Below are 26,367 nucleotides of genomic sequence, written 5' to 3'. Positions count from 1 at the left end.
ATTTTCAGGGGGAAAGGGGTGTGGGGGGTTCAGGAAGAGACTGGACAAAAATCGTACACCTATGGATGAGGACAGTGGCGGGGGGGGGGACCGTGTGGAGGGGAGCTATGGGGGGGAAAAAGAGGAACAACTGTAATAATCGGAACAATAAAGATTTAATTTTAAAAAAATTGCCATTATGGTGGGGAGCAAAACAAACTCTACCCCCAAGAAGCGCTACTGTACTCTTATGGAAGCCAGGGAGGTTCAAGACAGGGAGATTACAGAGGTAAAAAAAAATCTTGCAAATCAGTGCCATCCACTGGAAAATAGTAGAAAGACCTCTTCAGAGATAAATGCACAGGCAAAGGAGGACAGCAAATAACATGGATAAGCACAGTAATGAGGATGACCAGAATGAAAATGAAAAATCACCAGAAGGCAAGCTGGAACACATGGAAATACATGACATAAATGACATTTCAAGATTGCATATCTGAAAATACTCAAAAGAGGTGTGAGAAAATACAGATAGGCAATACAATGCACTCAGAAAACAAATGTACCAAATGAGTACTTTACAGAAGAAATTGAAACTTTAAAAAAGAACAAATCAGAAATCCTAGAAATGAAATGTGAAATTAAGGATATTAAGAGTGAACTACTGGCCTGATGTGTGTGTGTTTCAGTGTTTGAGTATTGACCTATGAACCAGGAGGTCACAGTTCGATTCCCAGATGAGGCACATGTGCTCAGTCCTCAGTGTGGGTGGTACAGGAGGCAGCTGATTGATGATTCATATTCTCTCTCTCTCTCTCTCTCTCTCTCTCTCTCTCTCTCTCTCTCTCTCTGTATTTAAGAGTGAACTATTGAGCATAGAAAACAGAGACAACCAGATAAAGGAAAGAATGAGTGATATCAAAGATAGGAATCTAGAAATGATGCAGAAGGAAGAAGAGAGAGACCTGAGTATAAAGAAAAATAATAAAAGAGCTCTAAAAGAACTACCTGACTCCATCAGAAAAAGCAATATTTGAATTATAGATATTGCGGAAGAGAAGGAGAGGGAGCATGGAATGGAGAGTCTATTCGAACAAATAGTGGATGAGAACTTCCCAAACATATGGAAAGAATGATACACAACACCTACTTACCTCAATCCAAAGAGGCCCTCTCCAAGGCACTTGGTATTAAAGCTGTCAAAAATTAATGGCAAAGAAAAAATTCTCAAAGCAGCCAGGGAAAAGAAGGAAGTGACCTACAGAGGAAAACCCATCAGAATTTCATCCAACTTCTCAGCAGGACCTCTACAAGCGAGAAGAGAGTGGAACCAAATATTCATACATCTGAAAGAGAGACATTACCAGCCATCCTATCTAATAAAAGAGAAAATGGTAATTGGCGTACGACGATACCCTTTTCATTGGCTAATCAGGGCTATATGCAAATTAACTGCCAACTAAGATTGGCAGTTAACTGCCAACAAGATGGTGGCTAATTTGCATATGTAGGCACAATGCAGGGAGGCGAAAGGGAAAGCAGGAAGAAGCCCCCTGCCACTGACAGTGATCGGAAACCCAGGGGGGAGCTAAGAGCTGGGGGGCAGGGCAAAGGCGGCCCTGGGGCCGCCTTTGCCCTGCCCCCCAGTAATGATCGGAGAATCAGGTGCCTTTGCCGCCCTGGCCAGTGATAGCAGGAAGTAGGGGTGGAGCCAGCGATGGGAGCTGGGCACGGTCGAAGCTGGCAGTCCCAGGAGCTAGGGGTCCCTTGCCTGGGCCTAAAGCGGAGCCCACGATCGCGGGGCCGCTGCAGCTGCGGGTCCCCGCTGCCCGGGCCAGACGCCTAGGCCAGAGGCGTTAGGCCTGGGCAGGGGCGGAGCCTGCAACCACGGGGAGCTGGGGGTCCCCTGCCCAGGCCTCACACCTCTGCCAGAGGCCTCAGGCCTGGTCAAGGGGCCGATCCGGTGATTGGTGATCGGAGGGTGATGAGGGTCAACTCCTCTGGCCGAGGCATCAGGCCTGGGTGGGGGGCGGAGCCGGGGATTGGGGGGATATGATGGTCCCCTTGCCCAGGCCTGAAGCCTGGGTCAGAGGCGTCAGGCTTGGGCGGGGGGTGGAGCAAGCGATCAGAGGGAGATGGGGGTCCCCTGCCCAGGCATGATTCCTGGGCCAGAGGCCTCAGGCCTGGGCAGGGGCCAGAGCCAGTGATCAGGGGATGATGGGGGTCCCCTGTCCAAGCCTGACACCTCTGGCGGAGGCGTCAGGCCTGGGCAAGGGGCCGATCCTGCGATTGGAGGGTGTTGGGGGTCAATGCCTGAGGGCTCCCAGTATGTGAGAGGGGGCAGGCTGGGCTGAGGGACACTCCCCCCCACACACACACACCCAGTGCACGAATTTCGTGCACCGGGCCCCTAGTGAATACTATATCCAGCAAAATTATTCACTAAATATGAAGGAGAAATAAAAACATTCCCAGACATACAGGAGCTGAGAGAGTTTATCACCAGGAAACCTCCATTGCAGGAAATACACAAGGGAGTTATTCTACCAGAAACAAAGAACATAAGGTCACAACACTATGAGTAAGATCATCAAAAAACTTACAGCATAAGCAGGGATAATTTGCAACAATAAATTGGAGGGGCTGTGTTGGTAAAAGAGAATGAAGATCAGATGCACTCAAAAGAAAAAGAAAAACTATGGTATATATGCAAGTCTATCTTTTTTAAACCTAATGGTAGCCACACACACAAATTCCCAAACCAGGACACATAGCTTACAAAAAGAGGAAACAGAGGAAAGAAGTCTGGAATACCACCAAACAAAAACAACAGACATAAACACAATGGAAAAGAACCAATGGAGGCCCAGAGCTACCAGAAAACAAAAGATAAAATGGCTGTAGGAAGTGCTTATCCTCCTATCTAATAAAAGAGAAACATGGTAATTAGCTGTAACTTCGCTACCCTTCTCATTGGCTAATCAGGGAGATATGCAAATTAACTGCCAGCCAAGATGGTGGCCGGCAGCCAGGCAGCTTAAAGCGAACATGCGCCTTGCTTGCTTCAGTGTCAGTGACGGAGGACTCCATTGTTCCCCGCCTGCCGCTGCCGGCCTCTGAGCTTGCAGTTTGAAACATTGTTACAAATATAGAAGCTAAACAAAACCCCAGAAACCTTTCAACCGGCCAGGATCTCAGACCTGGAGTTGAAACAGTGTTTCGATTATAGAACCCAAACAAACCAGAAACGTGCTTTCAGCAGTGGAGGCCTAAGAGCTGGAGCCAAGCCTCAGAGCTAAAGCTGGCCCAGAATTAAAAAGAAAAAGAAAAAAAGGAGTGGTTGTGAGCTTCAGTCACCCACTAGCCTGAAAACAGCCCTCAGCCCCTCACCCAGACAGGCTAGGCACCCCAGTGGAGACCCCCATCCTGAAGGGTGTGTGACCAGCTGCAAACACCCATCATCCCTGCATCCAGGCTGGCCAGGCACCCCAGTGGGGACCCCCACCCTGATCCAGGACACCCCTCAGGGCAAACCAGCCAGCCCCCACCCGTGCGCCAGGCCTCTATCCTATATAGTAAAAGGGTAATATGCCTCCTAGCACTGGGATCAGCATGAAAGGGGACAGCGCCCAAACCCCCTGATCGCCCTGCGGCTCTGTGTGTGACAGGGGGCGGGGCCACCACCTCCCTATCCACCCTGCTCTGTTCGTGACAGGGGAAGGCGCCCCAACCCCCTGATCAGCCCTGCTGTGTGCCTGATGGGGGGAGCTCCCCAACCCCTTGATTGCCCTGCGGCTCTGTGTGTGACAGGATGCGGCTCCCCAACCCCCTGATCCACCCTGCTCTGTGTGTGACAGGGTGCAGTGCCCCAATCCCCCCCTCCCCCCCGTGGGCCCTGCTCTGTGTGTGACAGGGTAGAGCCATATCCTCCCCATCAGCCCTGCCCTGAGTGTGACAGTGGCGGCGCACCAAACCCCTGATCGGCCCTGCTCTGTGGGTGATAGAGGCCGGTGCCCCAACTCCCCTATCGGCCCTACTCTGTGAGTGACAGGGGGGAGCTCCTTAACCCCCTGATCAGCCCTGCTCTGTGCATGACAGGGTACGGAGCCCCAACCCCCTGATTGGCCCTGCTCTGTGCGTGATGGGGTGGCGCCGCAACCTCCCCATTGACCCTGCCTTGAGTGTGACAGGGGCGGTGCCCCAACCCCCCAATTGGCCCTACCCTGAGCGTGACTGAGGGTGCATCGCAACCTCCCGATCCACCCTGCTCTTTGCATGACAGGGGGCGGCGCCCCAACTCCCCAATCGGCCCTGCTCTGAGCCTGACCAGGGGCTGCACCTAGGGATTGGGCCTGCCCTCTGCCACCCAGGAGCATGCTTAAGCCAGCAGGTCGTTATCTCCCGAGGGGTCCCAGACTGCGAGAGGGCACAGGCCGGGCTGAGGGACCCTCCCCCCCCCCCGAGTGCACAAATTTTTGTGCACCGGGCCTCTAGTCCTATATAATAAAGATGTAATATGCAGATTGACCCTCACGTCACAAGATGGCTGTGCCCACAGTGGAGGCGGGGTTCCCATAATGAGCTGTAACGAGCAATCAGCAGGACCTGAAGCTGCATGGCGCCAGCCCAGGGTGGGTAACCTCAGGCCCCACCCCCACCCCGCCACCGATCCAGGGGTCCTGAGGTCATGTCCTCAGCCCAGCAGGGCTTGATGGGGGATCTCAGGCCACGCCCCATGCCCTGATGCCGGGCCAGGGGACCTCAGGCCGCGCTCCCCAGCGCCAGGCTGGGGGACCTGAGGCTGCGCCCTCCCCCCATCCGGCACTGGGCCGAGGCACCTGAGGCTGCATACCCCCGCCCAGCAGGGCTTGATGGGGGTGGGGCCGGCCGGGTCTGGATCTCGCCCAATGGGGGTGGGGCCAGCCGGGTCTGGGTCTTGCACGATTTTGAGATGCACGCGGGTGGGCAGGGACTTGACTCTGGGTCCCGTGGGGTGCCCCAGACTCTGACAGGAGGGAGATTTTTATATACATTTTATTAATTTTCTTTCATCTCTTACACTTCTATTATAAAGAAAGGACAAATAGCAATATTAAAATATTTTCTCTAATTAATTCCCTTTTAATGTGCATCAATTTCGTGCACCGGGCCACTAGTTCATGTGATTAAAAAAATCACTAATTGCATTTGGTTTTTCTGTCTTCCCTTTTGTTACTAAACTCAAGGTATTTGACACTTGGGATGCTCTATTCAAGAATGAGATGTTTTTGTTGCAAGGTAGTTTGATTTATTTGCAGCAAGTAGTGGAGAATGGGATTCATATTCAAAGCTCTGCGTCTTGGAAGGAAGGTTCAGTCATTGCTTATGTACACTATTTGATCAATTACATGTTAATTTCTTGTTTGCGGTTGGCTACTGTCATCCAGTTGTGTTCCCCTCAAGCTCATCCTGTTTACAACTGGTTTACAAAATACTGTGCTACATTCTAACATTTAGTAAGGATAACATTTAGTAAGAACATTTAGAACTACCTAGACCTTGAGACCCTTTTCCTGTTTTAACAATTCCCTTGAGATTTTTCACTCCTCATTCTTGCAGGAATAGGCATGAAGGTCATACTTGTGTATCTACTTCCTGCTGAACATGGACAAATTCTCTGGCTGCCTGACTTATGACAGTCATGGAGTCCCCTAGGTCCTGGGATTCCTAAGAACAAGAGTACATAATAATCATCACTTCTTTTGAAGAGCACCTTGAAGGTCAGACAGGTTCATAAGAGTACTGTGGATCTGGATCCTTGTTCTCACTGGGTGGTAGAACTTGCTTCAGTCCAGAGTGATCTATCCAGCAAAAATGAGTTGTTAGTAACACAAAATGAGGACCTGTCCATATTGGGTTCAGTTGATCTTGCAGGGATCTTGATTTCCATGTTTTTAACACGTTAAGCGCCATGTCAATCACCAGTGACTCACACTATACTTTCCCATTTGGACCTCCTCAGTCTCCGGCCACCAGCATATTTAAGTTTTAAGTTACCTTTCCTAAGTGGATTATATGTTTAACGGCCTATTTTATAAGTGGGTCTTGGCACCCTAAAGTTTTAGAGGAGCCTATTAGGGCCTACCATACATAAGTTCAGAAGTAGTCAACTTAAGTATTCCTTTAGGTGCTGCTCTGGTCTGGGTTAGGACAGTCGGTAATTAAGCCAGGTCTTATGGGTTTCTTGGTACATTTTGGCTAGGGTCTTTTTGAGCAGTTGATTGCATTATTCTGTTTTAACTGAGGACTGTGGTCTCCATGAAGAATGTAAGCTCCACCTAAAATGGAGAGCCCAATGCTACAGCCACTGTAAAAGCCAGCCCATTGTCACTCTGAAAGATCCAGGGGAGTCCTAACGTAGGTATTATTTCCTTAAGCAGACCTTTACAACTTCATTGCTCCTTTCACTTTATCATGGGAATGATCTACCCATCCATGAAAGTTGTTTACTAACACTAATAAGTACTTGAATCTTCCAGGACCAAGGAACATTACTGTAATGCCCACATTCCAGTCTTTTCCAGGTAACATTCCCCAGGCCTGGACTGCCTTAAAAGTGGTATACCACAGGTCTAATATATGCATTGTACACAGCTAGCCATAACACTATTAATGATTCTTCTCATGCCTGGGATCACTATTACCTGAACTAACTGTTCATATAGTGCTTCCTTCCCAGGGGTTCTTTTCTTTTTTTTCTTTCTTTAAATTAAATCTTTATTGATCAGATTATTACAGTTCCTCATTTTTTCCCCCATAGCTCCCCTCCACCGGGATCCCACCCCACCCTCTGCCCTTACCCCACGCCCCCACTGACCTCATCCATAGGTGTACGATTTTTGTCCAGTCTCTTCCTGCACCCCCCACACCCCTTTCCCCCCGAGAATTGTCAGTCCACTCCCTTTCTATGCCCCTGATTCTATTATATTCACCAGTTTATTCTGTTCATCAGATTTTTTATTCACTTGATTTTTAGATTCACTTGTTGATAGATATGTACTTGTTGTTCATAATTTTTATCTTTACCTTTTTCTTCTTCCTCCTCCCCTTAAAGAATACCTTTCAGCATTTCATATAATACTGGTTTGGTGGTGATGGACTCATTTAGTTTTTTCTTATCTATGGAGCTCTTTATCTGACCTTCAATTCTGAATGATAGCTTTGCTGGGTAGAGTAATCTTGGTTGTAGGTTCTTGCTATTCATCACTTTGAATATTTCTTGCCATTCCCTTCTGGCCTGCATAGTTCCTGTTGAGAAATCAGCTGACAATCTTATGGGTCTCCCTTGTAGGTAGCTAACTGTTTTTCTCTTGCTGCTTTTAAGATTCTCTCTTTGTCTTTTGCTCTTGGCATTTTAATTATGATGGGTCTTGGTGTGGTCCTCTTTGGATTCCTTTTGTTTGGGGTTCTCTGCGCTTCCTGGACTTGTAAGTCTATTTTACCAGGTAGGGGAAGTTTTCTGTCATTATTTCTTCAAATAGGTTTTCAATATCTTGCTCTCTCTCATCTTCTGGCACCCCTATAATTCAGATGTTGGTTCGCTTGAAGTTGTCCCAGAGGCTCCTTATACTGTCTTCATATTTTTGGATTCTTTTGGCTTTTTGCTTTTCCGGTTGGGTGTTTTTACTTCTTCGTATTTCAAATCTTTGACTTGATTCTTGCGATCCTCTAGTCTGCTGGTGGATCTCTGAAAAATATTCTTTATTTCAGTCCGTGTTTGCTTAATTTCTAGTTGGTCCTTTTTCATATCCTCTAAGGTCTCACTAGATTTATTGAGGGTCCCACTAAATTTATCGGCACTTTCTAGAAAATTCTTGAAAAACCTTAAAAGTGTGGTTTTAAACTCTGTACCCAGTAGTTTGCTTTCCTCCATTTCTGTCATTTGTGACCTGTTTCTTTTTCTCCACATTTTGGCTGCTTCCCTGTGTTGATAGAGTGACTTTCTGTGTTAGGTGTCCAGTAGGGCCCAGTAGCTCAGCCTCCCCAATTACCTGAGGTGGACACTCTTGGTGCACCCCTTTGTGGGCTGTGTGCACAGTCCTGTTGTAGTTAAGCCTTGATTGTAGTTGGAATCACTGGGAGGAATTGACCTCCAGGCCAATTGGCTGTGAGAATCAGCTGTGTCTATGGTGGGATAACTTCTGTGCTGGAGACACCCTTATGGGGCAAGACTTGCTTCAGTGGGGCTTTGGTGCTCACTGAGTCTTCCCCCTGAGTGTGTCCCTTATGGATCTGAGGAGTTGTAATCTGGATGGTCCCACTCTGACCACTGTGTACACTGGCTCTTGGATCTCTAAGGAGGTGCTAATTTAGCCTCTGCCTGAGGCTACACAGCAGGAGCTATGGAGGGATCTGCAGATTCCTCTTCTTTGTTTGGGATTTGGAGGTGCCCAGATGAGGCCCAGCTGTGAAGCAATGCAAGCTGCTGTGGGGCCTTGGGCCTTCTTTTGGATGTTCTGGGTCTCTCTGACCTAGCTGCAGTTTGTTAGGTAATTTTACATTGCATAGGGCCAGGTCATTCATTTGCAAAAACCTCTGCACACAGCTTGGGTGGGGCGGTGTCTCAGGGAATCAACAGAGCAGAGCAAACAGCTATGGCTGATCCTCAGTCCTACCCTAAGAGGCCCCACGTATCAGTGTCCTGGTAATCGCTGCAAGCCCCTCTGAGAGAAAGCCACCCTCGAGTTCCGCCCTATGCCAGACAATCCAGTTTCTCCCCGTATGAGTCTGGGCCCCCAGAGACTGGCCCGGAACTAGGGTTCAGAGCGGGATCGTGTGTCTCCCTCCCAATTGAAAAAGACAACCGCGTCCTCAGTTGCCAGCCCTTTCCATGTGCACCTCCCTACCTCTGCACTTTACTTCTGTACCTCCTCTGAGTCTCAGTGTGCTTTTCTCTTTCCTTCTAGTTGTAGAATTTCCACTCAGCCAGCCTTCCTGTGGTTCTGGATGATATCCGTTTTGTCTTTTAGTTGTATTTTTGCAGTGGTTATGCGAGGCAGCAATTTCAGGTGTTTACCTATGCCGCATCTTGGTTTCTCCCCCAAGGGTTCTTTTACTATTTTCCAAGGTAGTCTTGAGGAACAAGGGATCCAGAGCCTACAGAATCCTGTCATTCCAAGAAAACATCTCAATTGCCTCTAGTTCCATGGTGGAGCTAGACTGGCTATTACTGCCTTTTACTCTCTGGCTTACTGCCTTTCACTCTGCAGTAAGTTTCTCTGTCCTTGGGAATTAAGAAAATCCAGGTACTTCTAATTTAGGTATCTGGACCTTTTTTTGGCATACTTTGTGTCCTTTTTCTGCTGAATAGTGTTTCTCTCTGCAGTTTCTTTATCAAAGCTGTGGTAGTTAAAATGTCATCTACATATTGTGGTAGAGTCATATTTTTAATCTTTTACAAGAGCCTCTCCAAAGAGGGCTGGGGAGTTTTTGAAACATGGTGGTAACACAGTCCAGCAATGCTAGGACTTGGATGGGTGTCAGGATCTTACCATTCAAATGCAAAAAAATCTTCTGGGAGTCATGGTCCAAGAGAATGCAAAAGAAAGCATCCTTTAAATCTAGAACTGTATAGTGTTTGCTAGGTCCTGGGGGATTGGCCAACAGGGTAGAGGGGTTAGGAACAGTGGTAGGGTGTATATACTTCATTCATGGCCCTTAAGCCTTATACAAATCTATATTCTCCTGGGTTCCATTTCTTAAGGGGAAGGATGGGGGTGTTACAGGGTGACTGACAAGGCTGAATGAATCCCTATTCTAGAAATACTTTTAGGATAGGGGCAATTCCTATTTTTGCCTCAGGTTTCAAGGGTTATTGTTTAACGCAGGGCCAGTGGTCTACTGTTTGATTACTACTTTCAAAGGTAGGGCATTCTTTGCCCTTCAAATTCTCCTTGTGCCTGAATAGCTGGATTAACCTGGTCAAGAATCTCTGTGGGTATAGGTCTTTGGCCTTTTGAGACCCAATGGAGTAGGACCATGAAATCTTTTACGCTATCATTTGGAATCAGGTGCTTTAACTTCATCTTGGTTAAGTGTATGGTAGCCCCCAATTTACTTAGTAGGTTCCTTCCTTAGAGGGGAACTGGACACTCACGTACATAGAGAAAAGAATGGGACCCTATTTCACATGTCAGAGTCTCAAAGAATTTCTTTGTGTCTGGGTTTCTCAACACCCCTTTAATATTACATTCCCTCTTGGAGAGGGGGGCCTTCCTGGCTAGTAAGAACAAAGTAACCCAGGTATCCTCATGGGAGATTGGAATGTTATCCTTTGGGGCCTAAAGGGGAGCCCCCTGACCTCGAGTCAGTCTTCATCTGGGTTAACTGCAAAGAATTAGGAGCTTCCTTTTCTTCTCTGAGGACGATTAGGGCATTATTTCTTCAAGTGACCCTTTTGTTTGCAATATACACATTGATTAGACTCTAGCTTTGCTGGACAACTTTGGTTGGTCCCACGGTGGGGCCTGGGGTTACTCACACAAGGTGGTCTTCTGCCTTTTGTCCCCTGACTACCCAAAGCCTAGAGGGTGACAGCCAGAAAAGCAGCTTGTTTTTTTTTTCATCTTTCCTTCTTCCTTTTTTTTTTCCTGTCACATCTCTGTTGTTGAAAATCCTAAAGGCTGCTTCTATTAATTGGGAGGTGGGAATGGTAGATCCCACCGCTATCTTTTATAACTTTCTATAGGTATCGGAGCACTCTGAGATAGGAGGTGGGTGTTCAGGATAGCTTCACTTCCTGGGTGGTGTATTATTACCTTAAGCATTTTTTAACATTTTCTAAGAATTATCTCTTAGCTTTTGTTGGATGTTTCTAACTTTGCCCCAGTTTGCATGACAGCAACCAGTGTCCTTCATACCCTTCAGCAATAGGTTCCTGTAATACTCAAGGTGAGCCCAGTTTATTCTGTCATTGGGGTCGCACTGAAGATTAGTATTGGGAATTAACTCATCTGCTGGCTGCCAGATTTGATTATTAGACTGAGAAGTATGTTTATCAGCCTCTTCCTTGGCTTTTAACAGTACAGTCATTTTTTCCTTAATAGTGAGGAAGATGGTTAGGAGGGATTAAATATCTCCCCAAGTGGAATTATAGGTCATGAATATACCACTAATCAAGCTAATAAACCTCTCTGGATCAGCTTGAAGTCCCTTAGTATTTCCCTTCCAATATACAGATCTGATGTTGAGAAAGGAACATGTACAGTGACCATTCATTCCCTCTTCCCTGTCTGAGGGGGCACAATTTAGCCTCTCGGTGAAAACTAATACCTTGACAGGTAGTGGACTTAGGGATACAGGGTGAGAGTATTAATTTCATGTTCTGGAAACGTTTTCAATGGCGTTCCTAACAGATTAGGGGGACCAAAAGAATTGGGAGGCTGATAGCAGGGAGGGAGAGCAAAAGGGAGCCTAAAAGAAACAGGCCTCCCTGAGAGGGAGGCAGGGTTCTCCTAGTTTGAGGACACCTGGGGGCAAGCATTCAAGGAGGTCTTCTCTGAGAGGCCCTCGAGAACTGGCAATATCTTGCCTGATGGCTCAGTTTCCAGTCCTTGGGTTCTTTTAAATATATTTCCCATTTTTCTTAAGAGGTATTTTCAAACAACCTGGCACTGACCAGTAACAGTATAACTGACTCCCAGCTTGCCAAGAAGGCCAGTAACAGAATTCCAGGGTGACTACCATAAAAATACTGGCACATTTACATATCAGACAAATAAGGCAAATGCAAATATATACATAAAGAATAAAATCCATTTCCTGCTTGCCAGGCAACCAGACCAGAGATTGTCACCGAGGATGTCTTGGATATGCCCCTCAGGCATTCCTCAACCCTCCATTGTTAGATTAAGTTGGGCCCTGAATCAGGCATCCCAAAGATCGTTCCTGTCCAACCAACCAGAAGCGAAGTGTACACTAGAACTGAAACTACATTTCTGACAACCCTATACCCAAAATGGGAATAGAAACACTAATTAACACATCTAACGGGGCTGACATTTAGTAATAACATTTAGAACTGCCCAGACCTTGATACCCTTTTCTTATCTAACACTTTCTCCACCACCTTCTGAAGTGCTGAACAAAACATGTTTAGGTGGTTACTATGCTTTGCTGTCAAGACAGGCCAGGCAGCTTTTCCAGTGGTCAGCAGTAAGTGGGAGTCTCATATAGAACAGACCCCTCATATAGTTTTATTCTCTTTAAACCTTTCAGTTACATTTATACCATTGAGATCCTGTGAAGTTTGTCCTGTTTATATTTTAACATTCAGCAAGAAAAACATTTAGTAATAACATTTAGAACAGCCCAGTCCTTGATACCCTTTTCTTATCTAACACTTTCTCCATCATCTTACCCCCACCACCACTCTAACCCTCTGGACATATTTTTTTTAAGACCCGCATTCTGGATTTGTCACATTACTTAATTGTGATGTATTTTATTTGTTTTCTGACTCCCTATATTTTCTGTGAAGTGGAAATTAGGTCTAAAAGTTTCATTATATTCAGATTAAATATTGTTGGCAAGAATACTAAGGATTTTCTGATCTTAATATTACATTACAACAGAGGACATGTAATATCAGATTGTCCCACTATTAGTGACACTAAAGTGGCTCACTTGGTTAAGGTGGTGACCAACAGATAGCTCCATTATAAAGATATATTCCCCTTTTCATTTAGCAGGTAATTTGAAGGGCAATATTTAGGTCCCAGTCTTTTCAGCCATGAGCTGACCAGTAAGAGCATGATGCTGGAAAAATGGGAAGAGGTCCATGTTCCCCTGATCTTGATAATTTATTGAGAAAAAAAAATAGCAAGAAAAAAGTATAATACAAAGCTTACTAGTTGAACCCTTTTTAAGTTGCAGACTGTACTTGATAATAAGTGACACTTTGACTCCTTATTTGCACTGTCTCCTCATGCTGTTTTGTTTCTAGTGATAATAAAAGACTGTTTATGTCACAGAAGACTCGTTCTGTTTCCAAGCCCATGGCAGCATATTACAACATCAAGGACATGTTGGCTGATGGTCTCATTTAGTCATTGAAGTGCTTGTTGCATCCTATATAATAAAAAGCTAATATGCAAATTGTCCCCTCGACCAGGAGTTTGACCAGAGGGTGGGGCCAGCTGGCCTACTGCCTGCGGCCCCTCCCCCCAGCCAGCCTGGCCCAATTGACCCAGATCGAAGCAGGCTGGCCGGACCCCACCTGTGCACAAAATCATGCACCAGGCCACTAGTTGTTTTATATTGGTTTCTGGTATATGACTAAACAGTCATCACGCAAATGATAGAATGTAGTTTATGTGATGTTTTGCTCCTTGCCACATTTTCCAAACTTAAATGTTGACATGAAAGCCCTTAATGTATTCTTTTTTTTTTAATTTTTATTTTTTAACTAGGGGCCCGGTGCACGAAATTCGTGCACTGGGTGTGTGTGTGTGGGGGTGTGTCCCTCAGCCCAGCCTGCCCCCTCTCACATACTGGGAGCCCTCAGGCGTTGACCCCCATCACCCTCCAATCGCAGGATCGGCCCCTTGCCCAGGCCTGATGCCTCTGGCTGAGGCGTCCGGCCCGGGCAGCGGGGACCCTCAGCTGCAGCGGCCCCACGATTGTGGGCTTCGCTTTAGGCCAAGGCAAGGGACCCCTAGCTCCTAGGACTGCCAGCTTTGACTGGCAGTCAATTGGATAAAAGATAGGCATTGCTGGCTCCACCCCTACTTCCTGCTATCACTGGCCTGGGCGGAAAAGGCACCTGATTCTCTGATCATGGCTGGGGGGCAGGGCAAAGGCGGCCCCAGGGCCGCCTTTGCCCTGCCCCCCAGCTCTTAGCTCCCCCCTGGGTTTCCGATCACTGTCAGTGGCAGGGGGCTTCTTCCTGCTTTCCCTTTCGCCTCCCTGCATTGTGCCTACATATGCAAATTAACCGCCATCTTGTTGGCAGTTAACTGCCAATCTTAGTTGGCAGTTAACTGCCAATCTTAGTTGGCGGTTAATTTGCATATAGCCCTGATTAGCCAATGAAAAAGGTAGCTCGTACGCCAATTACCATTTTTCTCTTTTATTAGTGTTGATATATTTTATTGACTTTTTTACAGAGAGGAAGGGAGGGGGATAGAGAGTTAGAAACATCGATCAGCTGCCTCTTGCACACCCCCTACTGGGGATGTGCCCGCAACCAAGGTACATGCCCTTGACCGGAATCGAACCCGGGACCCTTGAGTCTACAGGCCGACGCTCTATCCACTAAGCCAAGCCGGTTAGGGCCCTTAATGTACTCTTTATACTAATTGTTAGTAGTACACACCTGGTGATAATTTCTTAAACTCTTTGTGTGAATAGAATATTCTAATTAATATATTAAACTTTCTTTCATGAAAATTCAGAGATTAGGGATTTTTTTCCTCCCAAATCATTTTGAAGAATATTTCTGAATATCAGTTTGTTTGTTTTTTAAATAAGTAAAGGTATAATAAAAGTTAAAATAGGCATGTGTGTTCTGATAATAAGTTGGAGAATAAAATTTTATTCTTTAAAATCTTTAATTAAATAGTGAATAAAGAATCACAAAGTCTTGATCAGAGTTACTAATATGGGGAATGCAGCTTCTAGGGTTCAGTTATGTGAAATATAGCTTCCTTGAGTTAAAATATAGGGTTCTGAAACCAGTTTTCATGCTGGGTTAGTTTATAATCCATTGACAGTCAAATAATGCAAGGGGTGTGTGTGTGTGTGTGTGTGAGAGAGAGAGAGAGAGAGAGAGAGAGAGAGAGAGAGAGAGAGAGAGAGAGAGAGAACATGCAATCACTGTACCACAACTTTATGATTTAGGAAGTAGTTCTTTGACTTACCTTAGCTTTTTTGACTGTTACTGAATTTTACAAATGCATACATGTTGGTCATACAGTTTGTTGCAAGCTTTTCAGTGTTCTCTCTCCCTGGGATATTGCAGAACTGCAGTAAAACTAAACTTGCTGTATATTTAATAGCTCTTAGGGGGTAAGGTAGAGTCTAGCACACTCTTATTCTATCAACTGTTTAAATAAAATTAGGGTCTGTCTATCTCTCCCATTCTTGTTTTCCCCTAGAAAATTGCTGGGAAGAAATGCAATTTTAAAAATGTTGGCAGAAGTTATAGTTTAATCAAAGCTGTAGGATAAGCATTTCCTGTGTGCTCATAGACCTCCCTGCAGGCTTGACCCTTCCCTGGAATAGAGCAGATGGAGACAGCACATGAAGCCATTGCTAATAGCAAGCCGACATTCTCTCCCCTTTGTCTGTTTTGTTTTGGGTTTTTTTTTCCTATCCCCACCTCCTCTTACTGTTTTTTTTTCTAAGTTTTAGTTAGCCTTCCATTGACTAAAGACATTGTTTAAACCCTGCTGGTAAAGTTATGATAGCTTAACCATGATTTATACTCAAAACTAAGAGCCCTACCCCCAATCCCTCAAACAAACAAAATAATTACATTGCCAGCAAAAATGGCTTTACAATTAATAAAGGAGAATAATATCCAAAATAAACAGTTATTCAAGTAATTTCAAAATGTTTCTTTGAATGACCAGTTTATTGTCACAATTTTGTTTTAATTGTAGGTGAAGTTAAAATGAACTATTTGGGCAAACCATATGTAGCCATGGTTACAACATACCAAATGGCAGTTCTTCTAGCCTTCAACAACAGTGAAACTGTCAGCTATAAAGAGCTTCAAGACAGCACACAGATGAATGAAAAGGAACTGACAAAAACAATCAAATCATTACTTGATGTGAAAATGATTAACCATGATTCAGAAAAGGTATGGGAATTTAAAGGTCAAGGAATTTAAGCGTTGTAAACATTAAAGCATTTTCATGGGATGTTCACAGTATTGAAAGTAGGTTATAATTGTTAATGCCCTTGGTACTTTGGAAAGCACTTGAATCAGCTACATTACTGCCGGTTCCTTACAACTGTGAATTTGAGGAGTCACAGAGAAGGCTCTGTAAATTGGTGCCTATGTGCCCTTTACAGTTTGATTTTCTTTGTCCTATACTATGACAATGTACTAAAAAATTGGAAAAAAATTGCCATTGAGAATTTTTGATTGAGTTTGAAAACTGTAGCTTATCTTAAAACTTTCCAAGATTTTTTCCCCCATGTATTTTTGGTTAATGTTTAACTGTATGGTTCTGTAGTAGGAAATAATAGCCTATTGATGTCATTTGTATGATATTTAACATGTGTAACTAGAACCCAAACACACTCACTTTCATATCCTTTAATTTCAGAACTCAAATAACCTCCATATTTTTAAAATACCTATCATGAGACTAGCAAGCCAATAGTATATTCCTCTTTCTTTATAACTTTTCTTTACAGTAGTAAGTTTTTGTTATTATAATACTAGAGGCCCGATACACGAAAATTCATGCAAGAGTAGGCCTTCCTTCCCCCAGCGGCCAGCGCCGGCTTCACTCCGGCTGGCTGCCAGCAGGAACCCGGGACCCAGGTTGCTTCCCTCCGGCCACTGGCAGGCACCCAGGACCCAGGCTTCACTCTGGCCCCAGCTTCTTCTGGAAGGATGTCTGGAGTGATGTCCGGGAGGACATCTAGTCTAATTAGCATATTGCCCTTTTATTATTATAGATATCTTGGATAATTAAATGGTTTTTAAAAAGCAACTGATGTGGGTTAAATCTCCTACTTCAAATTATTGTACCTATAAGAAAAAAATTCTTATAGATGGTATTTCATTTTTATTTTGGTAAAGTTAATAGCCTACAACTTACTTCTCTCATTAATTCATTTTGCCGACATCTCTAAGATTATGATAACATTTTATATCCTATAGTTGAACAGTTCTAAATTACATATATTCTGAAATTCAAATCTTTCAAAGGCTTTTCTTAATTTTGAGAAGTGATTAAATTTTTTTACTTCAGAATCTTTAAATGTTAAAATTCTTAATATTAAGATTTTAAATACAGAAATTAATTATGACTTAAAACAATGAACTTATTTTAAGTTAAAAAATTTTAATCTTAATTGCTGAAGTTAGAAGTTATATATATATTTTAAATGTGTTATTTTCACTGCCCAAAAATATACAAAATAAATATAGATTGCACATTAAATTTTAATTATGAATCTGCTGGTTTCTTAGAATTTCTTAATTTATTATTGAAACTGAGTCTATCTACCATACCAAGTGCTTCTTTTTGTTGTTGTTGTTTGTCCACATCCAAGGATATCTTCTCCATTGATTTTCAGAGAGAGTGGAAAGAAGGGAAGGCAGGAGGAGAGAAAGAGACATCAACATCACTTGGTTGCCTCCACATGTACCCCGACCAGGGATAGAACCTGCACCCCAAGCACATGCCTTTGACAGGAATTGAACCCTCCACCCTTCAGTGTGAAGGTCAAAGCTCTAACCACTGACCCACACCGGCCAGGGCCTACTTAAGTGCTTCTTGATCCTGCTGATAGAGAAATTTCAGTATATGATATGAGTGGCTTTCTTAAGCCTGATAGAAAAGTTGTGATTCTAAAAGTTGCCTTAAAAACTTTCACTTGAGGAAAGGCCACTTGCTTCTGGCAGAGTGAATAAAACATGAATTGAAGAGCAGACTCTTGGCAGAATCACACCAGGGTCATGGAGAAATGATACTTGTGTGCCACTGGAAACAGCTTGCTTTTATAGTCAGGTAACTTATAATTGGTTTTGTTATTGCAGCACTTACAAAAACATTTGGTTGTTCAGTTTTTCAAAATGGGGTGATGGGAAAATTATGAGTCGACATTTCATAAAAATTAAAATGTCAAGTTCTGTTTAAGCCTGTGAGCTTGACTCTTTTGTCCTATCCAAAGGTAATATATGTAATAGGCCAGAAATTTGCTTACTTATTTAATCTAAATTGATTAAAATTCCATCAAGTGTAAAATTAGAAAAGAATTGTTTTTTACTTTGTTTGAAAGAAGACAATCATTTTTCTCTCAATCTTTATAATGTAAAAGATTATGAGTATTTAGGATGTTTTTTCTTGGTTATTTCATAGCATATTGTTTGCAGCAACTCTTATGTAATGGTTTTATGTTTTATAAATATAAGTGAATTGTTTGTAATTGTAGGAAGATATTGATGCAGAATCTTCATTTTCATTAAATATGAACTTCAGCAGTAAAAGAACAAAATTTAAAATTACTACATCAATGCAGAAAGACACACCACAGGTAAGAGCTTATCTATGTCATTTCTTTTGGAAATATTAAAGCATTGTACTTTGCAAGTAGGTAACAATGAGAAATGATGCAAAACTCTGCACATCAAAATTAATAATATGATATATCTTTTCTGGCATATTCTTTGCATTTACTAACCTTATAAACAAAATCTCTGCTAGTAGTTTAGATTTTAAAAACAGTGGTATAATGAGTACCTAAGGAAAAGGGTGCTGCATTGCTCTTAAACTAAATGTATTGCTCTGCTTTGCATCTTTCTAAAAATTCCTTTCTTGAATAGTAATATAATCTCTCAGATTTTTCATTTGTAAAATAAGGGAAAGTTTCACAACTAATTTCTTTCAAAGGAAAATTGTTAAAAATGCTTCTCAAAGTTTCATGTGTAAATGAACCACCTGGGAATCTTGTCAGAACTCAAATTGTGATCTATGAGGTGTGGAGTGGAGTCCAGACTACCAGATAAGCCAGTTTGCATGTGTACTGTTGATTTCTTTAACTCAACAGTGATTATTGCTTATTTCTGGGATGGCCTGTTCACATCACTTACGCTTCCTAATTGCTACCTATATCGTTGGGCTTGGGGCAGGATGTGAAGGTATATAAGATGTCAGGCCCACTTCAGGAACTTCCCCATGGGGAAACAAATGTTAATGAATTGCTATTAAATTTGAACCCTAAAATGTTCAATGTTCTATTTTCCTTCAGACTAATGAATAATAATTTATAAGATATGGGTTATATTTTTATCTGTTAAAAGCCGTTATGAGATCCCTATTAATGTGGCATTGCCTACTTCTATGCCTTGCTTCTACTGTTACCTTGAGCTGTATGATTTATGCCCTTTTTAGCCCATCCTTTCTGGCTTCTCTGCTTGAGCCAAATAGAACCCTCCACAGTTCTTCCCCTTGAAGCCCAATCCAGTATGCACTTGGAGCCATTTACTGAAGCATCTAAAAGCATTGTGGTATAGTGTCTGTACTCACTGAAAGGACAGCATTCTTGAAAATTACTGTTCTGTGTCATTTAAGTTCTAAGTCAAGTTTCTGTTCATCATTATTTATTCTCCTATACCAGTGGTCGGCAAACTGCAGCTCGCAAGCCACATGCAGCCCTTTGGCCCCTTGGGTGTGGCTCTTCCACAAAATACCATGTGCGGGCGCGCACGTACAGTGCGATTGAAACTTCGTGGCCCATGCATAGAAGTCGGTATTTTGTGGAAGAGCCACACTCAAGGGGCAAAGAGCCGCATGTGACTCGCGAGCCGCAGTTTGCCGACCACTGTTACCCTCCTCTACCCAATGCTCGGTATTGATTAGAAATTTATTTAAATTCACTGATAAAATGAATTCAGAACAATTATGATTTACTGTCTCATTTACTTTTTCCCACCTGTAAACAGGAAATGGAACAAACTAGAAGTGCTGTAGATGAGGACCGGAAAATGTATCTCCAAGCTGCTATAGTTCGTATCATGAAAGCACGAAAAGTACTTCGGCATAATGCCCTTATTCAAGAGGTAAAAGAGGGAAAAGTCTTCAAAACTTCTTGGGGTAGAGAGTATTACCAATGTACAGATGAATGTTTCTTTGTAAAGATGATTACAGAAATCCAGTGATTTGCAAATAGCATAAAGATATGCTTCATTACATAATGGGAACAGTACCCACTTTTAATTTCAGAATTAAGTTCAGATTTGCTTTGGCTTGAGTTCAGAGGTATAAACTTCACCAGTTTATTGAGTCTTTTCTCCAGTTATTGGAGGAAGTTGACCACATCAAAGACTCATTCCATAAGTATATTGAGTGTCTATGATGCGATAGCACTGTGTTTGCTGTTGGGAGTTTAATGCAGAGCAAAGCAAAATGTGGTTCCTGCCCTTTTGTAGTTCACAGGATAATAGGGAAGAAATACATTATTGAAATAATCTATATATATAAAAGCCTAAGCGACCACCCGACCACTCAACTGGTAGCTATGTCGTGCACTGACCACCAGGGGGCAGATGCTCAACGCACAGGCATGGAAACATGGAACAGACTGATGAATCTCAGAGGAAAGTGGGGAGAGGAGAGGGTGGGAAGAGATTAACCAAAGATCTTATATGCATACTAGAGGCCTCGTGCACAGATTTGTGCACCAGTGGGGTCCCTCGGCCTGGCGTGCGGAGATCAGGCAGAAACTGGCAGTCTGACATCCCCCAAGGGGTCCTGGATTGCGAGAGGGCACAGGCCAGCCTGAGGGACTCCACCAGTGCACGAATCCATGCACTGGGCCTCTAGTATGCAATATAAAATTACAGTAACATGCACTGAAAAAAGTTATACAATACTGTGAGAATGTACATAAAAATCTTGAAGTGTTACTTCAGCTAAGAGCTGAAAGTTGAATAAGGGAAGCTTAAGGGTATGGGTATTTAGATAGATTAATTAGTTGATAGTTTAATTTATTTATGTATGAATATTAGAATTTGCTATATATATGTTTTGCATTTTAATTTCTTCACAACATAAACATTAGGCTTTTTCCTTACTTTGCATAAATTATTATTTTTGGACATGTCAGAATTGATCTAATTCTCCGTCTCCTTATGCACTGCTTTCTAAGTTTAAAATTTTTAATATTGTTATGGCACTCGCTTACTTGATATATCATGTGTATCCATTTAAGATGATTTTATTCTGTTTAATATAATTTCATAATTATTTTAAGTATATTTTTCTATATGGCTTAGATATCCTTGATGGAACCTCAATAAAATTGAGAAACTTTTATAGCTGATTGGTTAAAAGTAATTATTTATGACTGATTAATTGGCAGTAGTTTGACACCCATGTCTCTCTTACAGGTGATTAGCCAGTCAAGAGCTAGGTTTAACCCTAGTATCAGCATGATTAAGAAGTGTATTGAAGTGCTGATAGACAAACAGTACATTGAACGCAGCCAGGCTTCAGCAGATGAATACAGTTACGTAGCATGATGTTGCTCTCCTCTGTGTGAGTGTGAGAAGATCATTGCCATCACCATTTGGTGTGTTCCTGTGGGGAAAAGAGCAGGCCTATGCCTCCATAATTGGTCATTTGGCAGCCCCTGTTTTTCTGCTGTTTACAACATCACCAGTGCCACATCATGAGCGTCAGAGAAAATGCCTAGAGATATTTCAAGCTCATGTCATTATGACATTTCTTAAACCTTTATTAAAGAATGAGTGAAGTATTGCTGAAATGTGGAAATTTGGTTGGGTACCATGCTTTTTCTCCCCTTCACGTTTGCAGTTGATGTGTGTTTTTTTTTTAAATGTATCTTAAAGGACATAAAATAAAAAACTTAAATATCGTAATATGACAGATAACCTAATAATTGTATCTACATTAAAATGACAAACATGATATTGCTGCTTGTCAAATAAAAAAATAAAGAAATAGAATGCCTTTTTTATGTGGATGGAGTATTACACTAAATCATTATAAATGTTCCTGAGTCATCAAAGCAGCGAATGAAGCTTTAGTTGCATTTTTATCTGAATGGTTTAATTCACTTGTACTCCTACTTAAATCTTACTGAAATATGTCGATTTTTCTAGAGTGCATAAAAATGCATTCAGCATAAAGAATATTTTCTTTTTAAGGATTGGAACTACAGTGGATATGAGCATTTTGAATATTGAGAATTTAATTCCATCAAGAGTTTCTGGTGATGTGCCATACCACAGAAATGGAGTATGAGGGGAATATGTGGTGACTTCAGGTCTGGCATAGGAAGAGTCTTTGATTAAAAAGTCATCTCCTGTTTTCATAATATATTATTTCTAACATAGAATAATGCTACCACTCTATCGCCTTCCCCTCTACCTTTCTCTGAGTTGCAAGAGATCCTGTCATACCAAAAGATCCTTATACCCCTCTAACATTTCCATGCTAGATTCATAAGTCACAGCTATGATTAGCAATGGATAGCCTAAACACCTTTAAAAAATCTGTATATTGGTACGTGCTGCCAGACTCTGTTGGTTAAGAAGGCGTCCTGGCCCAAGGCCCTCCTCTTGAGTTACCAGCTCATCATCATGGAGCAGGAGACTACGTTTATTTTAATCAAGAATTGGAAGGGAAACAAGTTGGAACCATCCTGGGAAGGACCCTACCTCATCTTGCTTACCACTGAGACTGCTGTTCGGACTGCAGAATGAGGTTGGACCCATCACACATGAGTTAAGGGCGGACCACCAGCTTCTCCAGGTGGAAACACCTCAACGTGGACGGCCATACCAGGACATAGCCCCTTGAAATTAATGCTAAAGAAACTGTTAAGCTGTCTATTTGCTTTAGGCTCTGGCAAATTGCAGGGCTTACAATGTGGGCTGGGGAAATGTGTACAGTCCGGATCATGCTTACCCAGTTAAGTTATTGATTATAGATAACTTGAATGACTTGGATATTTCAGCCTTTAGACCAAAAGATTGGCTAGGACTAGATTTAGGAGTAGATGTCACAGGACAAGATCCCTAGGCCAATGCCACCACCATGCAAATAGAAGTAGGACATAAGGAAATGAATGCCTGGATGGAGTGCATTAAATATTCTGTACACTCCCTAAATAAAAGTGACTGTTTACGCTTGCGCGGCAGGAAGGCTAGAGGCCCAAGTGGATAGACCTGAGACAGTAACAGGATGGAATGTATGCTTGCCTTGTATCAGGAGAAAATCACCTGGGGGAAACACTTCCTGTAAGACTCTCTCCCTGTTGCTCCCATCCAACAGAGGTAAAGAGAAACCACCCCTCCCCCCGCCCCCACACCCAACACGATCTGGCCCCTGTCCTGTGACATAAACTATACCTCCTGCCTCTCAAGGTGGGAGAACAGTACTTGGAGTTTATGGGAAACTTATCCAGATGTATAAATGGCCGAGTATCCTCAGAAGCCAATCATTCTGCACTGCGATACCCTGTGTTGATATCTGGTGGTGGTATGGGGGACCATTACTTGTGACCTTTCCCAGCACTTGGAGTGGAACTTGTGATCTGATACAATTGGCTATCCCTTTCACTTTGGCATATTGTAAAGTTTTTTCAATAGACTAGGAAGAAGAGAGAGAGAGTCCAGGGGTCTCCTTTGATCTCCATATTTACATAGATTCCATAGGGTTCCAAAATGAGTTTAAAGCTAAAAATCATATTGCGGCAGGGTTTGAATCAGGACAGGACTGGTCCACAGTAAACAAGAATGTGGAATGGATTAATTACATTTACTATAACCAGCAAAGGATTGTTAACTATACTCGAGATGTAGTTAAAGTTACAGCTGAACAACTAGATGCTACCAGCAGGATGACCTCGAATATGATTCTGGCAGAAAAAGGAGTATGTGTAATGTTGGGGGGCAGTGTTGTACATTCAACCCTGACAGCACAGCTCCAGATGGAACCATTACTAAGGCCCTACAGGGATGAACAACTTTAGCTGATGAGTGAGCTGAGAATTCTGGAATTGAGGATCCTTTCTCCGATTTACTAGAGCAATGGTTCAGAAAGTGGGAGGGAATGATGGTATCCATATTCACTTCTTTGATAATTGTGTTAGGAGTCACAGTCATGGGATGTTATATCATCCCATGTATGAGAGGTCATATCCAGAGGTTAATTGAAACCGCATTGACCAAACAGCAAAATAATCTCCTCCTGACACTGCAAAACATTAAAGTCAGCAAGTGTTAGCCGAGTTTGAAGAAGAGTTAAATAAGAAAAGGGGGGAATTGTAAGAATAAACAATCTTTTCTGTCAAAGAGGGGAGTTTGGCAGCTCCCCATTTTGAAACAGCAAAGGTCAACTCCTCCCTTTTTCCTTTAAATTAGCCAATTGTGCAAGAATGTGAGCCTAGTTCTGACCAATCAAGAGTGAGGAACAGATGATGTTCATCAGGCATAAAACCTTGAGCAGACTGCCTGCTCAGTGTACACGCTGCCAGACTCTGTCTTAGTACGTACCTTTCTGCAGAAGATATTTTCCTTGCAAAAAAATTTGTATATTGTATTACACCAGGTGCCACTTATATAGAGACATGAAATTCCATTATTTTGTTTATTATATATATCAATAGCCAGTATTAGAATACTCTGGTCTGTTATATTATCTATTTACCCTATTTTCCCCACCACTACAACACACACACACACACACACACACACAACTTTTTAAAGCTAGAATCTTTTAAAGTATTTTCCACACAAACCATTTCACTTATAATACTTTAGTGTATATTCTAACAAATAAGGCCTTTTATAAAAAATAAAAACAATTGACTTTTACAGTTGGTTTGATTGTACTTTTTCTAACTCATGTCTCTTAAGTGTTTAAAAAAAATCTCCTGAGCTTATAATAACTTATATACTGTGTACCTCATTTTACCTTTCTTCCTAGAGAGAAAATAATGGCAAACCATATAATATACATTCCACTGTCAAAAAAACAAACGTTTGTTTTAATAACTTTTTGATAAAGTTCCAAATTGATTCCTTTTTTCTTAAATTTTATAAATCTTAAATCAAGTCTTATCCCATTATCTGTCAAGAAAATACAGGGTGGGGCAAAAGTAGTTTTACAGCTTCCACATATGTTCTTTTATTTGACCTTCAGATAATCTTGTTGATTAGAATAATTCATTAATAATACAAAAGTAAATTCTGTGTTTTGTGTACTCACAACTATAAACTACTTTTGCCCAAGCCTGTGTATTATATTGGAAAATGGGCAAAATAATTGGGCTGAAGTCTACACAAATGACTGGCAAGAGTTTTCTTCACATCTTTTTCCATTTTATCTGAAAGGAAATAAAGTTATGTTTATGCATGAGTAAGAAAGAGGCCAGATACATCAGCTCCAAAAGAAGCAGTGTTTAGGATGAATTTTAGGCCATATCTTCCCCTCAGGAGAATGAGAAAAGGATTACAGTCTCCTGAAATCCTTACTGCAAGAGATCTGAGCACATAGCCCAGAGTAGGTTGTATGCTTCCTGCTTGTGGGCAGAAAGGGTTAGAGCTTAAAAAAGGAAAGAAGAGGAAGAACATGGCTATACATATATTGCCTGTGTAGAAGATGTGCTTTATTTCAGAAACCAAAAATAATGTGAGAAAAACTTTCAGAGGTTTAAAAAAAACAATACTGAGGTAGTTAACATGCATGAGTCTGATACATTTAACAGCTAGTGCAGTTCTTGTCAACAATCCATTCTTTCCCTTTGAAACCATTTTAATTGCTACAGTAGATGCAGATTCATCATAGGATTTAGTTAAATATTTTATGATAATTTGATTTAATACAAACAAAAGAGTAGGCAGGCTGAGATTTGTGTTTTACTTTATGTATAATGTATATCTATAGCATTTTGTAACCTGTAAATCCTGCAGTGCTGTAAAATTTGATATATTTTTAACTTTTATTAACTGCAGACTGGGACAGGTGCTTCCACATATGTTCTTTTATTTGACCTTCAGATAATCTTGTTGATTAGGCAGTGTTCCTCTTGTTACTGAAACAGGTCAGGCCGCTTGGTAGGTGTTAACCAAAAGAACACTCCAAGTTGATTGTGTTAGTAGGAACTTTATTGCAAGCCAGTGAACAAGGAGTGCACTGAGGATTATTCCCTGAGCAGTGCCTCCCCAGAACAAAAAACCACATGGTATTACAGGGAAAGTTGCTTACATCTTCACATTTTAAGGTATATTTTGGGTGAACATGAGCAGAAGTAGACATGGCTATACATATATTGCCTGTGTAGAAGACGGTATGTAAGCTCCACCTTGGTCAGAAATTTTAGTATTCTAATCCTATATAATAAAGAGGTAATATGCAAATTGACTGTCACACCACCCCCCACAAGATGGCCGGCATGGGAGGGCAGTTGTGGGAGATCAGGCCAGCAGGGGAGGGCAGTTGGGAGGGACCAGGCCTGAAGGGGAGAGCAGTTGGGGGCGACCAGGCCAGCAGGTGAGGGCAGTTGGGGGAGACCAGGCCTGCAGGGGAAGGCAGTTGGGGGTAACCAAGCCTGCAGGGGAAGGCAGTTAGGGGCAGGCAGGCGAGTGGTTGGGAGCCAGCAGTCCTGGATTGTGAGAGATGTCTGACTGCCATCCCA

At 42.5% G+C, this 26,367-nt stretch overlaps 1 protein-coding gene across 5 annotated transcripts in view; it reads left to right on the top strand.

Annotated features, from left to right (window-relative positions):
- The window catches only part of CUL2 (cullin 2), a 160,854-nt gene extending 139,173 nt beyond the window's left edge, over nucleotides 1-21,681 (top strand). For all 5 annotated transcript variants that reach the window (XM_059655987.1, XM_059656004.1, XM_059655980.1 and 2 more), the window contains 4 exons: nucleotides 15,621-15,823; nucleotides 18,136-18,237; nucleotides 19,646-19,762; nucleotides 21,092-21,681. In XM_059655987.1, coding sequence (XP_059511970.1) covers nucleotides 15,621-15,823; nucleotides 18,136-18,237; nucleotides 19,646-19,762; nucleotides 21,092-21,223 — 554 coding nt within the window. In that variant the 3' untranslated portion in view covers nucleotides 21,224-21,681. The remainder of the gene's footprint in view (nucleotides 1-15,620; nucleotides 15,824-18,135; nucleotides 18,238-19,645; nucleotides 19,763-21,091) is intronic.
- Nucleotides 21,682-26,367: the final 4,686 nt, after the last annotated feature.

The sequence above is a fragment of the Myotis daubentonii genome, chromosome 1 (assembly GCF_963259705.1).
Source record: "Myotis daubentonii chromosome 1, mMyoDau2.1, whole genome shotgun sequence".
Lineage (NCBI taxonomy): Eukaryota > Metazoa > Chordata > Mammalia > Chiroptera > Vespertilionidae > Myotis > Myotis daubentonii.
This window is presented reverse-complemented; position numbering and strand designations above follow the sequence as displayed.